Source organism: Podarcis raffonei, chromosome 2 (genome assembly GCF_027172205.1).
Source record: "Podarcis raffonei isolate rPodRaf1 chromosome 2, rPodRaf1.pri, whole genome shotgun sequence".
In the NCBI taxonomy this organism is placed as follows: domain Eukaryota; kingdom Metazoa; phylum Chordata; class Lepidosauria; order Squamata; family Lacertidae; genus Podarcis; species Podarcis raffonei.
The window spans coordinates 71,850,378-71,868,369 of NC_070603.1; the positions used below are offsets into that span (position 1 = coordinate 71,850,378).

Here is a 17,992-nt window from a genome sequence, read left to right on the forward strand (position 1 = left end):
CATTGCAGCCAGCTTTTATATGTGAAGGACATAGCCACCCTTTGGACTAATACAGCTCCCCACCCCTTTCCTTGCACAGGTCTGTGTTTAAAGGATCTGCTGTGTGTGTCTACTCCATGGCTGACATCCGCATGGTCTTCAATGGGCCTTTTGCCCACAAGGAAGGCCCCAACTACCAGTGGATGCCTTACACAGGCAAAATGCCCTATCCACGTCCAGGCACAGTAAGTATGGGGGAGATCTTCAGATGATCACTTATCTCTATGGCACTGTCCCCACTCCAGTACAAATATGTTTTTCAACATTCAAAGCCCAGAGGTTTTGTAAATGCTTATCTGTCCTTGGTAATGTTGCATGCCATACATTCAATGTTGCAATGGCAAGATGCTTGGAAGAGTGTACATGTGAAACAGACTGCTCACTTTTACATGCACCTTTGGCTAGTAAGCTTCCTGTGTGGTGCAAGGAATCACATTGAGCCTTGCTCATTGGCAGTGCACAGGCTTTATGAGCAGAAGGTTCATTCCTTGGCATTTCTACTTAAAGGATGTTAAGAAGCAAGGCTGAACCAGAAGCATTGTTATTAGGTATACTAGGTAATGATGTTGAAAAGAAAGATGTGAAGCTATTTAGATATGCAGTCACAGCTGCTAGAATTTTGATGGCCCAAAAATGGAAACAGGTAGAAATGCCAACGAGGGAGGAATGGAGAATGAAATTGATGGAATACGCAGAAATGGACAAATTAACATGTAAAATTCGAGACCAACGCGATCAGAGGTTCACCGAGGACTGGAACAAATTTACAGAGTATATCAAAACTGTGTGTGATCAGGAAATAACGCTTGTTGGATTTCAGGAAGCTTTGTGAAGAGAATAGTAAGGAATGTTGTTTAAATGAAAAGATAAAATAAGGATTGTTAAAGTGCAACACAAATTTAAGGAATGTGAAAAGTTGTGAAAAATATGGAAATTGTCAGATAGGCTGATGGAAGTCTATAAGATGTATAAGTTAAATTGGATGTTAAATTGTAACTGGATTGGTTATTGTAAATTTGAATAAAAATTAATTATAAAAAAAAAAAAAAGAAGCAAGGCTGAGAAATACCTCCATCTGAGACTCTGGAGACCTGATGCCTGTTGAAGCAAAGACTTCCAGTTTAGAAAGGCCAATGAGTCACAAAACATAATTGAATGCAGAGAAGAGCTTATTCATACAGAACAAAATTCAGTGTATTTTGAACCTATTGCTTCTTCCTCGGGGGATTTTGCATGCAATGAAAATTTATTCTAAGCCAGAAAAGTTGGGCTTGGCTCCACAGTTGGTGGAAAAATGGTCTGATTCTGTAGAAAGAAGCTTCAGATGTTCAGTTTTAAATAAATGCATGTAAGGTAATATTTGCCATTTAATAATAATTCAGAAAAAAACATACTTATTGAATGGTAGGCCTGGGGAGGAACCATAGATTGGTGGCAGAGCACATGCAGAAGGGCCAAGCTGGGATCCTTTGTATTGCCAGCTAAAAGGATTTCTGGCTAGCAGGACTAGAGTGTACAACTGCCAGAGGCCTTGGAGGACCACTGCCAACCAGTATACGCCATACTGTGCTGGCTTGTCCAGTGGCATTAACACAATATGTACATGAGTACTTCCTCTTCTGCAGTGTTGGAGGTTGCAGTGAAGGAACTTATTGGTGATGCTTGCTGGTGAGAAGTCTTAGGCTGCGCTTCTTGTTTAACACAGTCTCTCCCTAGCCCAACATTCCCCTCCTCATTCCTCCTGCTCTTATTCCCTCTCCCTCTCCATCTCTGCACTGTTCTGCCTTCCTTGTTCTCCTCCAGCTTCCTTTGGTATCCATATCCTTTGGTGCACTGCAGCCAACAGCTTTTCAGCCCCACTCACTGCTTGACATTTGGCCACGGTGTGGGAGGCTGATTAGTGTTTCCTCTCCAGGTTGGTGGTCTCTGGACTCATTTGCTGGCATCCCTTCCTTGTTGGCAAAATACCCACAAATAAGGAGAACTCATTGCTTCATTTTACTGGCCGGGAGAATTCAGCTCTCTGGTCTCTTTTGCTCATACATCCTGGAGGGCCAAAAAGAGCCAGATACAGCCTTGGCCGTACAGATACAGCTATGGAGAGGCCTCCAAAAACACAAAGCACAGGCTGTGTTTGGCTCTCACTGCTCAGCAGCTGGGTCATATAGGATTCAGAGGTTTGTGTGAGCATTACTAAAAACACCGAGGAATAATGTCCCTTTCAGCAAAAGTAACAGACTTTCAAAAGTGTATCCCTCAGTGCTAGAAAACATCCAAGGGGTACCGTATTGAGCTGCATGTTAAAGAAACTGAAGTCAGCTTGGGTGAGATGTTCACAGAGTGGAGATCTTACAATCCAGTTCTGTATACTGGGCAACCCTGGTTCCATCCAAAGACTCATTATCTGCCACCCAAACAAGATAAAAGTGGAAGGCTGTTTAAGTGCCTCTTCTCCACAGAATGAAAAGCAACATAGGCACTGACAGGGACATCTCCTGATGCACCCCGGCAGCCAAATCCCATACTCACATGAGAGAGAATCCAGCTGTGAAAAGCAGCCTTAAGACATTTCTTGAGGCTGCAGCCTTCGCATGGTTTGGCCACTTGAGAACAGAATGCTGGACTAGGTGGGCCACTGGCCAGAACCAGCAGGGCTGCTCTTATATTTATTGGGGTGGCCCTTGGGATCAAGTTCTATTGGGAGGCTGATGGGAAGCACCTGTGGGCTAGACTGCGTTTGCAGACAGTAAATTATTCCTGTTTTGTAGCATGGGCATATAAGAGCAATTCATGCATTGGTAGGGTGGTTGACTGCAACATATATCACAATTTTGACTCTGTATTTCTCCCTTGGGTTTTCAGTGCCCAGGAGGGACGTTCACACCCTTGATGAAGTCAACCAAGGACTACCCAGATGAGGTCATCAACTTTATGCGCACTCATCCCATGATGTACAATGGCGTGTACCCCATACACCGCCAGCCACTAGTGGTGAGGACCAACGTCAACTACAAGTTCACAACTATTGCCGTGGACCAGGTGGATGCAGCTGACGGGCGCTATGAGGTGCTTTTCCTGGGCACAGGTACCCACTGATGTGCACTGAAGAGAATACACAAACACCTCCCACCCACCAACATTCCCCTAGCCTGGACAAATAGCACATGGGTTGGTTCACTGGGGCAACCACCTGGGACTAGCTTTCTAGGGATATTCAGCTCTGATAAGATTTCGCAGCAAGTTGGAAGGTAATGATGGGAACTGGAGAGTCCAGCTTTCAGTGTTCCATTCACATGAGATACAGTTTCAGGAGTGCAGGAGCACATTTGGAATTCCTTTTGGTACAAGATCTATGCCAAGAGGAGAAATAGGGATTCAGGTCACATTCCAGAACCAAAATTGATTCCTCTTTTCTTATTAATTCGTGCCTACAGACCGATTCCAGATGCAAGGACCAGGTGGTCTCTTGGTACTGAGCAAATATAAAACTCTCCTGAGCACCTGTGATGTGGAACATATAAGAACTCCCTTGTCGTAGACTGTCATCTAGTCCAGCCTCTTGTTTTCAACAATAGCCAGTCAGAAGCTCAACCTTGCCTTTATATCTCTAAGCAAATAAGTGGAAGAGAACCTTTTTTCTTTTAGTAGAATCAGCATTCACCCCCCGCCCCCAGCCTTGAGAACAGATGGACTCCTCACAAGGTAACATTGATTCATGCAGCGCATAGTTTTAACTATGCAGCTTGCTCCTGCAGGAGGCAGTGATGGCCACCATCAAGGATGGATTTAAAAGAGAGACAGATTCATGCAGGATAGGCCTGTTAATGGCTACTAGCCAGGATGAAGGTTATGCTGTGTCTCCATGGCTGGAGGAGATATGTTTCTGAATACTAGTTGCTAGAAACTGCAGGAGGGGAGAGTGCTCTTGTGCTCAGGTTGTGCTTGCAGGTTTTCTGCAGACACCTGGCTGGCTGCTGTGAGAACAGGATGCTGGACTAGATGGGCCATAGGTCTGATGCAGCAGGCTCTCCTTATGTTCTTATGACTCCAGTTCCCACAGGAGGAAGCCATTGTAGGTAACACAGACACAGCTGCACTCTTTTCTGCTTCTGTGCAAACTTACTCCATTGAATTGGAATACAGTAGGATTATTGGTTGAGTAGTTTGAACAAAGAGGCATACAGATTAGATGAAGTGATGTGTAACAGTAGAAAAACTAACACAGGGAGGAGAACATGCCTAGCCAACTAATGGTGATAGAAAGCATCTGCACTAGGTCCAGTCTGCTGGAGGCAAGTTACTTGTCTCCCAGCAGGCCAAGGGAGCACAGCCAGCACTCAAAGCAGGTGGTCAGGAATGCTAACGACCCAGAAAGTTCTCATTAGCTGGTAAATGCTGTGTCTCTGCACAGCTGTTTCATGGCCTACCAAGTTAGCTGTTCAGCACCCAGGCAGCTGTGCACAGTGCTGCCGCCACCTGTTATTGCCTATAGGGAGTTTCCTCTTTCTTTCTGGTCACAGGTGTAACAAATCTCTAGGTCTTGGTTGCTTCCTGTTGCATAAAGAAGCAGATAAATTTGTGTGATCACAGGAATTTGTGCAGCATTCAGTTCAAGTTGTAAACAGGGGAGTGACGTGGTGGCCTGGGCAATAGGTGCCTATTTTCATTTTCCTCTCCATCCACATGAACTGGTATTTTACAAAACTGCATGCTCACCATTCCAAAAAAGGTAGTCATGAGCTTTTCGGGGAGCAATTTAGAAAGAGCAGAAAGGAATGGTTTGCCATTCTGTGTTTCAGAGGACATACATTTATTCCTCAGAAGCGCCTATAACTCTGGAGATAGACGAAGATAGACACCCCACACACACACCCTAAACTTTATTCATGTGCAAGTGCAGGACTCTGAACCTTGCTATAAATCTCTTCTTGCCCTCCCCACACAGTGAAATCTATACACAGGCACACTTGTCTCAGAACCTAAAATGGCACCTGTGCCTCTAACGTAGGGTTGCCATATTTATAGAAGTAAAATTCAAGACACAAAAGTTGTTCAGCTTTTTTAAGGAAAGTTCATGGGTTTATACTACTGGCCATGACACTGTGATTGATACATTAGATGCTAAAAAAGTACACAGACAGCACATAAGAGGTTCAAAGAGAGAGAGAAGTTTTAGGTAATAATTGAAAGAAAGGTCGTTTATAACATAAATTAAGCAAATTTTTAGATTTCATTCAGGGGGTTTTAAATGCTTATTTTCTTTGGGTGGTATCTGACAGGAGTTAATTAAATGCCATGCTTTTGCTGCAATACTGTTCCCAACTGGGTGCAACACTCATCCGAAGATGGATAAGACATATGGATAAAGCATATGCCTTTCACACTATTTTTATACACCAGGTGGTCCTGAGGTTTCCATGTAGTTGTTTTCATTTCCCATTTCTGACAGTACTGAGTTTGTTATGCTCACACTACTATAGACGGAAAATACATTTACACTAGCATCTTTCCTTTAACTTCATTGCTTCAGTTTCCCCTCTTATGTGTTTATATGTTATGCTTCTTATGTTTCCTCCCCATGCACACACTCTCCTCTTAGGACTGTGGGTTGGGGAATTATAAAATATTAATGTGGAGTATGCATACAACAAACAGTTGTAGATTCTTACAAAGCATGGGACTTTCTCAGTGGTGGCCCCATCACTACAGAAGTCTTCCCCAAGGAGGTTCATCCAACCATTTCTGTTATGGAGAACTTTTGGAGTAGAAGCATAAAACCTGGGCCATACACTCTCACAGGAGCAAGCCACCATCATTTCATAGATCCTGTTTCAAGAGTATCCACAACGTTGACACTAGCATTTCAACAGCATGATGCATACCAGAAAAAGGAGGAAGAGCAAAGACCCAAGTGTTGCTAATTCCCCTCTGTGTGCTTCCCTTATATTGCAGATCGTGGCACTGTCCAGAAAGTAATAGTCCTGCCCAAAGATGACATGGAAACAGAAGAACTGATGCTTGAAGAGGTGGAAGTGTTCAAGGTAATTCACTGCACAGCCTACGAAAGACATGATCACTTGCTGTTCATGAAGCACATGGCTTGGGAATGGGTGTGGTGTAGTAGTGAAGAGTGTGAGCAGTGAAGTTCCTTGTTCATACTGTATTTCACTCTCAGCTGCAGAACATGTATGTGGTGTTAGGCCGACCAATATTCTCTGAGGCTCAGCCCTGCCAGATGCAGTACAAAGCTAATAATTCTGGGCTCCTTTGAAAGGAGGGGTGGGATAGAAGTTCAATAATATGAAATAAATAAATACCTTCCTGTAGTGTTGCAAGGATTGTTAGGATAAAATACATCTACCTATATGCTGAGAATTAACTGAAGATGGTGATAGAATTGCTCTCACAGGATTGTCACATCACCCCAGCTCCTCAGATGAAAGTGTTTTGTCTTGTAAAACGGTGTTGTCCACTGTGATTCTTAAGTCTTTCCTTTGTGTTCTCTTTAAACTACTCCAAAGACCTTGGGAGGGCAGCCACCCTCTTAGACCAGATTAATTGCCATAATTTGGTTTCCTCATAGGTTCCAGCTCCCATCAGGACAATGACCATATCTTCCAAAAGGGTGAGTATATCTAAATGAAGGTTGAAGTATGTCTGCTTATTGGGCTAGATACTAGGCCAGAAATAGCCATGGCTCAGGAAACAAAAGAGTATTCTCTGACTGCTTGTCACTGGTACCATCTTTGCAGAACACGGAGCAATGTGGAGTTCCTTCCATTCTAGTCATTCTCCCATTTCCCTTGAGTATCTGCTGCTACAAGGAGCTCACTCTAGAGGCTGGGAGGTGGGTTGGAATGCAGAGCTGTTCTGAATGGTTGCACTTGGGAGGCTTTTCTGTCCACACTTCCTCAAGAAATCATATCCCTCACTCCATTCCCACCTCCAGTACACTGTGGGGGCAGAATTACCTATCCTCTCATTGACATCTGGTTGTCACTCTTACCCAACAGCAACAGCTATACGTGTCCTCAGCCATTGGCCTAACACACCTGGCTCTTCACCGCTGTGATGTGTATGGAGAAGCCTGCGCTGACTGCTGCCTGGCCAGGGACCCCTATTGTGCCTGGGATGGGAAGTCCTGCTCTCGCTATTCTGCTTCCTCCAAGAGGTACTGTGTGGCAGAGTGGATGGAAGGGACTGGAGTTCCACTGTTGTTTGTTGGGAATGCCCTGTAAAGGGACTTCAAAGAATGACTGTGAGGTCATTGTTCAAAGCAGGTTATTTTCATGAGTTCTGGGAGTGCCTTACAGGGAATATTCTAGGAAACTAGTTCTATTGATATAAAGTGGAATTCAGAGGTGGGCTAAGGAAGGTTTACATCATACAGTGTCCTAGGAGAAATGCAGGAAAAAGTTTTGTTGAATGAATTCTAGGCAGTGCATCTGGGTAATGCTAAAGAGTATGATTGCTCCAAAACATGAAATGGATCTTAGGCAGGAATTTGAATCTTCCGTAGTTGGCTCAGAATTAATCTAGGATTCACTGGACAAGGGCTGGCCAGAAAGACAAAAGGATTATGAATGGCTCATCATCTTGCTCCTTGGAAGGACCAAAATTCCAACCACTCACCTGGTTGCTTCTTTCCTTATCACAGGCGGAGCAGGCGTCAGGATGTCCGGCATGGCAACCCCATCCGTCAGTGTAGAGGCTACAATTCTAATGGTGAGTGTCATACTCACCCACTGCATGGGGGGATCAGAAGTAGCATTCTCCTTGGTCTCATGGTCCCTACTCACCTCTCTGCCCCCACAAAAAAGTGTAGTGAGGGTGTTGAGATGGAAGGTCTGCTTTAAAAAAAAACCTGGCTGCCCTTCACACCATGATTTTTGATCAGCAGAGTAGGTGAACAAACTGGTACACAATGTGGTGCAGAATATGGACTTCCTTGGCACATAAAGTAGAGTAGCCATGGATTGGATGGAAGAGGAGGGGCCATTTTTTCACTGGGTAGGTGGGTGGGTGTCCCTGGGCACATGAAGGGGCATGATTGAAGAATTAGGATCAGTACTATTGTACCTCTTTGTTATCATAGAATTGTAGAGCTGGAAGGGACCCCAATGGTCATCTGGTCCAACCCCTGCAATGCAGGAATCTCAACTAAAGCATCCATGACAGATGGCCATCCAATCTCTGCTTATAAACCTCCAAGGAAGGAGAGTCCACAAGGGAGACTGTTCCACTTTAGTTCATTTCTTACATAAGTCATCCAACTCAGTCACATACTTCAATCACATGGTCAGGCTGCACCCAGAACTGGAACCTGAATGGTCCACATGCTGAATGATGGATGGCAGATTAGCCAAGTGTGGCTATATAAACTTGGCAGTAATGAGACTAGTCTCCTGGCAAAGGAGTAGGAGCTTCTTGGAATATATTTTGTCAGGGAATGTATTAGTTGAAATGCGACCCTTGGCAAATCATAATCTTTTATCTATGTATCCACCTCCAGCCAGCAAGAACACTGTAGAGGCTGTCCAGTATGGAGTGGAGGGAAGCACAGCCTTTCTGGAGTGCCAGCCTCGCTCCCCTCAGGCCACCATCAAATGGCTGCTCCAGAAGGACAACAGTGATCGAAGGAAAGAGGTACAAACAGGCAGGCCTGAATTTCCAGCAGGGAATTTGGAGGAAAAGGAGGGAATGGAGGCCAGAAGGAAGTTAGCATGAAAGTTAGTGGCTTAGCGAGGAGGAGTAACATGCCTTTTGCTTCTACCGTAAGTTTTAATAAGTACTAAGACTATCTCTATTTTTCAAGTGGGATTCAGTCAAAAACTGACAGCTTAAGGTAGCACAATTAGAATTTATTTGGTACTTGTGCACATCAAACCTGCTTGCAAAAAGCACACAGACCTTTTGCAGTAAAGAAAGTGATGTGAAAATAGACTGGAAAGTGTTGGATAACAATTGCTTGATGAAACTTATATAAGCTCCGTGCAAACAAATCAGAATGAATGTTCAAATAAGCTGCAGACAATGCACAAAGAAATCAGAATGATTCCTCAATAAGCCGGTCATCTGGAAGTGACAGAGAGTTGAGCTGGCCAATCTTTTGTTCTATTTTCATCATGTTAAAAAGCACTTGTTTCTCGGTCCGCTTTCAACCACCTTGCTGACATTTCATCTATTTTTCATCCACATCCTGTATACTAGAAGGATCTCTGTACAGAAGCTCACAAAATAGGTTTTTTAAAGCTCTGAGGAACTGTGGCGCCTGAGCAAGGCCACTGGAAACAGCCCAGGGAAACACCCATTCCTGTGCTATCTCTGAGCTTATATGACCAAGCTCTTGAAAGCTCCCTGACCCATTTGAGCTAAAGCTAGAGTTTGTTGATTTACTTTCTGTAAGCCCTTCCTACTCAGCCCATCTGATTGGTAGCAGCCCCAAACCTGCTTCTATTCAGCCAATAGTTCCATCTGAGCTCCTGAGAAAAAGGATGGGAAGCTGGATCGTTCATCATGCTTTGCTGTTTGCCAGGTCTCAGAAGTCTAGGAATTGCAGAACAGGAAATAATGAGAACTAAGAAGCTAGGAGGATGAGGGCCAGAAAGCACTCAGGCAATGAATATGCGGCTTGTTTTCCACCCACAGTGTGATCTAATGTATCTCTGCCCAGCAACTCCCAACTGTGCTAACAATGCCTCCTCGATGTGTTTCTTTCCATTAGCTGCGCACTGAAGGAAGGGTGCTGAGGACAGAGCAGGGGCTGCTGTTGCGGTCCTTGCAGCTCTCGGATGGGGGCCTCTATTCCTGCACAGCCACAGAGAACAACTTCAAGCACACGGTGGCCAAAGTGCAGCTGCATGTACTGAGCAGTGAAACGGTCCATGCTGTGCTCTTCCAGTCAGAGGCCCCTGCCCCTTCTGCAGCAGCCATGCGAGCCGGCCTGCCAGGCACTTTCAGCTCCCATTACCATGACCTGGTGCAGCTGCTCACCCAGCCCGAGATGGGACTCATCAACCAGTACTGCCAGGGCTATTGGCGGCACGTGGCCTCCAACCATAAGGAGACTCTGGCTGGTCTCAAAGCCAAGGAGCTGCATGATCAGAAAAAGCCTCGAAACCGCAGGAACCACCAGCCAGAGATGGATCAGCACACATGAAACTTGACAAGGGACTATGAAATGACAGTGCTATATTTCCCCCCTCCATTTTAATATTAAAATATCTATAAATATATATATAAATATATATATATATACACACACACACACACAAAAACACGCCCTGCTCCCCCTCAAGACAATATTTATTTGTAGGTTGTACATAATATGTGGGTGATGCAGTCTCACCTCAGTGTGTGACAGCAAGGAGTTTGGAGGCGTCCCGCTGGCAGCTTGCTCTTCCTTTCCCCTTTTATCTGCGGTACTGTAAAATAGCTGACACTCTGGAGGATCTCAGTGGGACACGGCAGTCTTGTGTGGAATCTGTGGGTCCAGAATGTTGGAGCAGAAGCCTTCAAGACTGGATCATCATGGGCAAGTCTGGGAATGCTGTGCTACTGTCACTGAAAACATTTCTACCTGGTTAAAAAGGAGAGGAAAATGTCTGTTGTCAGACACTAAGCATACCTACCCTGAAGTGTATAAAAGCCTCTGCTACACCTACAAAGACTTGAGCACTTTCTTCTCCTCTGTACATTTCTCTGCCTCAAAGCATTTTCTGGCAGGACACTCTTGCGAGGCTTCATGTCTTGAGGAGCCTGAATCATTTAAGGCAGGAGGAAGTGCTTCACCGAGGGATGTCCATGCATGGTTCCATGCGGTGCTCCTACTGCTTTCAGAAGAAAGTTAATCCCACCAATAGGAACAATGTTATGATTTGATAATGATTCAGCTTGTGCTGTTTGGCTGATGATCTGCAAGAGATATTGTCTGTGAAAGTTGTGGTACAACCAAAAGAGCTGTTGGGAAGGTGGATATGGCTATTCTCATAGGCACCTGGCTTTTCTGAGCTAGTTTACTTGATGGATGTGAAGGCCTCATCCAAGTGGGCTATGCCAGGGAGACGTAATGTATATATGAACCAAAGCTACTCTCCCATAGTGCATGTGTCAGAGACTTCCAAGGCCAAAGACAGCATGGGATTGGAGGTGGCAGAGAGGGTTAGGCATCAGCTGGATAGCCATCAGGACACCGGGCTTCTGCTCAGCTGGCCAGTGCAAGCATCCAACCTGGTTATTTATTATTATTTAAATAATATTAATTTGCCCGCTAGGAATTCGGTTCCTCAGTTTAATAATACCAGTCTACCCAGCCACACAATGTGGAAGTTGGAAAGTCTGGTCCTGAGTATTCCCATCAGGATTCCTGTGGAATTGCCATCAGTCCACATGAGCAACTTCAATTTGCTGCAGGTTGGGTGGAGCATCCTTTGCAAAAAGAGAGAAACGTCGAACTAAGAGTGATCTTTCTGCTTAATTTCAATATGGATTCCACATATCATGGCTAAGTAAGGACTAGTAAACATTCAGTGCATGCAGTATCCCCCATGACAGAGATCATTACCTACCTACCTCCCACCCACCATTTTGTTCTGAGATAAACAATGGTGAGCATAGAACAGCAGTAGTAACAACACTGCTCAAAAATGAAGTCAAGAAGGCAATTGTATTACTAAGATGGGCTTCAGGATTTATGGGTGTAATTGGGAATATGACCAATAATTGTTCTAGGAATTAATCCCATGTAAAAAAATAATAATACAGAGGGAGAGGTTGAGTCTTCCATCAGGGCAAGGATTTCTGCTTGTGCAATGAAGCATTCTCTCCCTCTCACTCCCCCTCCCCTAAATCTGTTCTAGGAACTGCCCCAGCCCTCTGGAACAGATATGAGGAAGGCATGGGGCAGACACAGGGGAAGGAGAAGAGGGAAAGTTCTGTTGCATACACAGAAATCCTTGTGAGGATAGGATACGGTAGTTGAATACCAACCAGAGCCAGGGGACAATGAGAGAACTGAGAACCACAGGAGAAAAAATTGAATCCCCAGGAGGGGTGCGGGCAGGGCAGAGTTCTGTGCATAGATATTATAAGTTGGGGACCTTGGGAATTGATTAATATGATCGGGCATGCAGAGAAGATGATTATGATAAAACATATAATCAGTTCTTAACCTGAGCCAGACTTGGTCAACCCATGAACCTATTTTGAAAGCCAGGAATATGAAAGGGTAGACAGAGTATCTCTGAGCATGGGCAGTAGATACCACTGAGTATCTATGCCCAGAATTGGAGAGGGCTCCTGGGTCAAAGGGTGACTGAGAAAGGCTAGAGCCCACCTCAGCTTGTCTGGTTATAACAAAATCTATTGAATGACCTTTTTCTGCCTCCCCCTTCATTTTTTTAAAGGGATTGGCATTTCCTAAATGTGTGACTGTGCCTTCCACCTTAAGTTTTACTGTTGCAGAGGGTTTAGTTCTCTTGTTTCTTGGGTGCCTCTTTCAGACTGGTGTGGTTATGGCTTTTAGGTTCAATGCCTCCAAAGAATTAGAATCAAATTCTGAGTTTGGCTTAATCCACATCACTAAATGCCTGTGGAATTACACCGATTTACATCTGCTAGATATCAGCACTTGGATCTCCCATTGTAGTGACCTGTTCGCTGACGCAAGGAACAGGTCTGCTCTGCCACAGGGATTGCAGTCATGGAGGGTAGCAAATAACATGCCCAAGACTGTTGTGTCACTCTACATGTGTAGCCTAGGTGTGCTAGGATGGAAGGTAGGTTATTTCTTGGACTTCTCACTTCTGTCTGCAGAGTAGAGGACAGTCTCGATGGAGTAGACCAGAAGCCTGCACTGTGTTTCCTCTGGTCTCTGGTGCTGTACCTCCTGCTGTTAACAAAGAGAGCTCACCATTCACCTGAGCCTAAGCCCACTTCATTTGTACACACAAAATCCTTGCAGGCACCCCCCCTTTCCCTTGCAATCTGAGTGATGCGCGTGTACTTCCTCTTGTAAATAGTTGTAAATCAAAAATGTAACAAAAACTGGGGATCTGGAGATTTTGATTAGTAGCTCCTTGTGATGAATTCAAGCACAGAGCCATTTCGCACCTGTAATGTGAAATTCCTGTGGATAGAACAAGCTAATAAACACTGGCTTTGTTTTTGAAAACTCAAAGACTCCTTCACCTTGACTCACACTCTTCAGGATGCCCTCATTTCCCTCCTGAAGTGATGGACTCTTTTTTACATTCCACTGGTTCAGCTTCAGATTGCAACCGCCTCTATGGATTGCTCACTGCCAGAATGGTTATTTATTCCAATACAAAAGTGGCATAAAAATAACACATACTTTCCCCATCTCCATATCCCAGTGCCCACCAATCTGGAATTGTGCTGGAAGCAATACCCATATGCCACTCACAGTTGGAGGCAGCCAGTTTGCACAGATCGAGCTGGGATATCTCCACCTCATCATGACCACAACATGCCAGAAATGGAAAGAACTAGGCAGCACCCAAGTCCTGAGCAAGAGTGTGTGTCAAGTCCTGAGTCAGAGAAGAGTTAGCAATATACAGTACTCAAGGTCCTCTTTGTGTTCTGAAGTCAGGTTGCTTTGAACACGGCACCCTCTTTGTGTGTCTATTTCCCATCACCACAGTTCTTCATTGGGAACTTGATAAGTGTGCATGACCTACTCAAAATATTACTAAAATTGGCAGTAGCAAAAAGAAAACATTTAACTTTTACATATCTGGATTGGCCTGCACAAACAAAAATATTTAAAGCAGGTGCAGAAAAGGATGTTGCAAAGGCGCTTGATTGATGTCAGCAGACAGGGAGCTCCAAAGTGTAGTGACTCACTAAAAGATTGATTCTCCTATTACAGGTGCCCTACCAGTAGATCTTTCTCTGTGGGCTTCTATAAAGGTGGTGGTGTGCTGTGACTAGAGCGCTAGGTTAACACCATATCCTCGGCTCTTTTGCAGGATTTTCCCATTGTCATGGCGATAATAGTGCACAGTTGGGCCATCCCTATGTGCCATGGTCTCCACCACTATTGCACTTCCCCCAGCCTGACAAACATCTTGGTGGAGCCTGGTTGTGATTTGTAGGCCAGCATGCAGAGACCACCCTCTGTGCATGTCATTGTTCCTGTGTAAATCAATGTCTGACCATAAACAGCTGGAAGCTGCCCAGATCAGTGCTAAAATTCAGCATGCAGGGGTGGCAGGAAGGGCAGGCTTTGGGAAAATCTAGCAGGGGACAGTGCTTTTTAAAAAAACAACAACAGTGTTATCTGGTATGGCGTACCATGACTTATTTATGTGTCTTGGCATGGTAGCCATTTAGTGTTGGCACCCAAGACACTTTTATCAAGATAGGAATAATGGGACCTTTTAGCCAAAAAAGGGGGGGGGAACACATGGGGGATATGGAACATGGTGGCAGGAGAAATATGGGAGACACACAATGGTCACATGCATCCCACATATGCCTTAGGGGAAGCTATATGACGGGGGTATAGACACTGCATGTAAAGTTATCCACAGCTTGTTCCCTGTTAATTTACAGAGCCATAGATCCCCCTGCTTATGAAGCAACCAGGTAAATTATTTTCTGTTGCTCCTGTTTTATGAGCAGGGTCAGGGGGGGAGAAAGGGGGCAGGTGTTGGATTCCTTAGACCTGGCAGTGCCCCTCCTTGTCCTGCAGCCCACAAACAAAGGCCCCTTGTTCTGCTGGCTTCATAAAAGAGAGAGAAATCTACCTCTCCAAGGGCGTGCTAAGGCAGCCGGTTAAGCAAACACACAGGGAAATGGGGATCAGGGTCATGGTCTCATTTCCTGTCCCCCTAGGCTGAGGAAGTTGCTAAGGGGTGGGTGGGTGGAGTGGTGTCCACTAAAACAAGGATGACACAGGTCCTGAACTGCTGGCCCAGGGCTTGTTCTTCCTCAAGCCTGAAGAGGGTCTCCCCGGGGCCTTAGCAGTCTTTTATCACCTGAAGTTTTTTTTCTTGGATACTGATACCTCAGAACTGAACCCTAAAAAGGGTAACTGAGGGGGACATGTTTGAGAGAAAGAGTTATAATGCTCAAGGATAAGTGAATGGTTTCTTGGGGCTGCTTAGGGATAATCTGCTTCACACTCAAATCCTGTCAGCTGGCTAAACTTCACGACAGATTTTGAACTGGTAGTAGTAGGCTGAAAAGGATGAGTTGTTTTCTCGGTGCTTTTAGGTTGACTGCTTTTGGTATATGTTTTGTGTGCTTTTGTTATTTGAAGAACTTGCCCCAGATAAGAAATTTACCTCAGAATCCCCCCTTTGAGTTCCAGGTTGTTCCTTTTTTAAAGAGGGAAGAATTTTTGCACTCACTGAACAGGCCAAAGGCTTTCTGTGGAAACCACCTTGAATGGGTGTCTTCTCTCATGGCTAAGAATTGAAACCTTTAAAACACACAGAGAGAAAACCTACATAGGCTGAAAACAGCAGCTTCTCATGGAGTTGTTGCTATCTGGCATCAGAAAGGTAAGTCCTACAGAAAGAAAGCTAGGAAAGAAACCCTATTTGGGTATTCTTCTAACATGGATTTTCATGCAGATTCTCATATATTTCTCTATTTTCTTCATTTTTATGTATTATGGTGCTTCTAGCAATTTTATGCTTGCACATACACACACACACACTCCAACTCATGTAGGCCAAAGGTCTGAAGTGGAGACCCTCTTGTTGTGGAGGCTCCCCACATGATTTAGCACCCTGTGTTATTGGGGCTCTATGTAGTGCTATCCATCCCTAGAAAAGTGTCCACTGTCCCATTTGGACTTCAAACAGGATACCTTTCTCCGCATATTCGAACTCCTCCTCCTCAAAACACTGTGGGCAGAGGGTGGGGATGAGAGGGGGAGTTTCAGATAGAGCGTTTTTTCATGGGCAGGGGGTGATGAGCAAGAGAAGAGATTTGCAGAGACCTCATCCATCCATCCATCTGGTGGAGAGCAGGGGAGATTGGGAAACAGAGTTTTAAGTGGACAGAGATTGGTGGGTCGGATTGCTTTGAAGTCATTTATGCATCAGGTAAAGTAATTTTTCAGCCCCCCCCCATTCTACCCGTATTTTGTCTGACCTGTCCTTTATATTGCCTGACCAAAGGCGGGAGCCCTAGCTCTAAGTCACTTGGGGACCCTCCACACACAAAGGAGGCTCCTGTCTTCAGATCTGCCTTGCTATGAGTTGGAGGGTGATGAGGGGTGGAGTTCGAGGCAGAGGGCCCAAATAGAGTCCCACAGCAAGAGGGGCTAAGGGGGCATTGTCTGACCAAATGTTGTGTGAGAGAGAGAGAGTGGGATGGGGGGAGCACTGCTGCACTAAAAACTAATGACAAGAGCAGAACTGCCTTGAATTTTATCCTCTTCAATGTTACTCTGGAAGGTAATCTCAAAGCAGATCCTTCCTATCTAAGTTGGCAACATTTGACAGATCAACACTCTGACATAAGGCTCACTTTGGGAGCTGTGATGGCTGAAATAATAGTAAGCTAGCAATGGACAAGTCATTTTGCATAGTCTTGTGCAAGGAGCACATTTGTAGTAACGGTTCCCCCTCTAGTGGCAGAAAGTCACATTGTTACTTGAGGTTAAGGAAGAGAACATACTGTACGTTTGTCCTGCCCTCAATACAGGTCTCTTGTCTCTGTCTCAACTGTGGGGACATGATGCAGACGACTTTTGTGGTTTCTAGAAGACATTTTATTATGATTGGGAAGGCAAATGAATTCAAAGCTCTCTGCACTGGTCATTTGCTAAATCTCTTCTGGAGAAGTCAACGTATGAGATACTGAAACTCTGTCTTTATGCTTGGGTTTCCTAAGCAGCAATATCTTGTGGGGATCCCAGTCAGCTGTTCCATCTCATTCAGCGTGTTCTAAAATCCATTTTCCAGCAGCTCCTCTCAGTCAGACTGAAGCCAAATCCTGCTGGAACTGGCAAGATGATAGTGTTTGATCAGTTTCAGTGTTCATCTCCCCCAGCATCCCGTTTCCAACATGGGACAACCAGATGCTCTAGAAAGTCCACATGGAAGGCACAATGGCATCAGCCCCATCCCCTTGTTTGTCCCCAGAATCTGGCATTTAGAGATAAGTTTCACCTGTTATAGGATTAAACCACAGAGCCTAGGATTAAACCACAGAGCCTAGGACTAGGATTCGAACCCCCAACAGAAGTTTGGGGGTTCGAATCCCCGCGATGGGGTGAGCTCCCATTGCTCGGTCCCTGCTCCTGCCAACCTAGCAGTTCGAAAGCATGTCAAAGTGCAAGTAGATAAATAGGTACCACTCCGGCGGGAAGGTAAACGGCATTTCCGTGCTGCTCTGGTTCGCCAGAAGCCGCTTAGTCATGCTGGCCACATGACCTGGAAGCTGTACACCGGCTCCCTAGGCCAATAAAGTGAGATGAGCACTGCAACCCCAGAGTCGGCCACAACTGGACCTAATGGTCAGGGGTCCCTTTACCTTTACCTTTCACCTGTTATCCTCACCCCCAAACAGGAGTGTTTTTGTTCATGTTTCCTCCCTAGTGGCCTCCTGCAGTATATTAATTTCTGCTGCAACAAACTCAAGCAGGGTATTCTGCCCACTCCACCCACTGTGGTTTTCTGTATTTCTTTTCCAATTGACACTCAACATTCTGTACGTACTGAGCACGCTGAAAATGCATTGGGCATATTCTACTAATACCCACCTAGGAGGAATCTGGTTTGTTTTTTTGCATTTAAAAGCAAAAGCACCTCCGACTTAGCATGAAATGAAGAAAAATAACTGTATGGAACTATTCAGGAGTCAGCAGGTGTCAAGGGTGCTCCTTAGCCAAAGGAATGCACACAGCAGATAGTGCTTTATTGTCACAGCTGACACTTACAGTAGTTTCTTGGCTCTGAATTCCACACAAACATGT

At 45.0% G+C, this 17,992-nt stretch overlaps 1 protein-coding gene across 7 annotated transcripts in view; it reads left to right on the forward strand.

Moving 5' to 3' along the window:
* Window positions 1–10,308, forward strand: part of SEMA3F (semaphorin 3F) — a 118,146-nt gene extending 107,838 nt beyond the window's left edge. For all 7 annotated transcript variants that reach the window (XM_053377398.1, XM_053377405.1, XM_053377399.1 and 4 more), the window contains 8 exons: window positions 80–224; window positions 2,902–3,124; window positions 5,992–6,080; window positions 6,623–6,664; window positions 7,053–7,210; window positions 7,697–7,764; window positions 8,552–8,685; window positions 9,764–10,308. In XM_053377398.1, coding sequence (XP_053233373.1) covers window positions 80–224; window positions 2,902–3,124; window positions 5,992–6,080; window positions 6,623–6,664; window positions 7,053–7,210; window positions 7,697–7,764; window positions 8,552–8,685; window positions 9,764–10,198 — 1,294 coding nt within the window. In that variant the 3' untranslated portion in view covers window positions 10,199–10,308. The remainder of the gene's footprint in view (window positions 1–79; window positions 225–2,901; window positions 3,125–5,991; window positions 6,081–6,622; window positions 6,665–7,052; window positions 7,211–7,696; window positions 7,765–8,551; window positions 8,686–9,763) is intronic.
* Window positions 10,309–17,992: the final 7,684 nt, after the last annotated feature.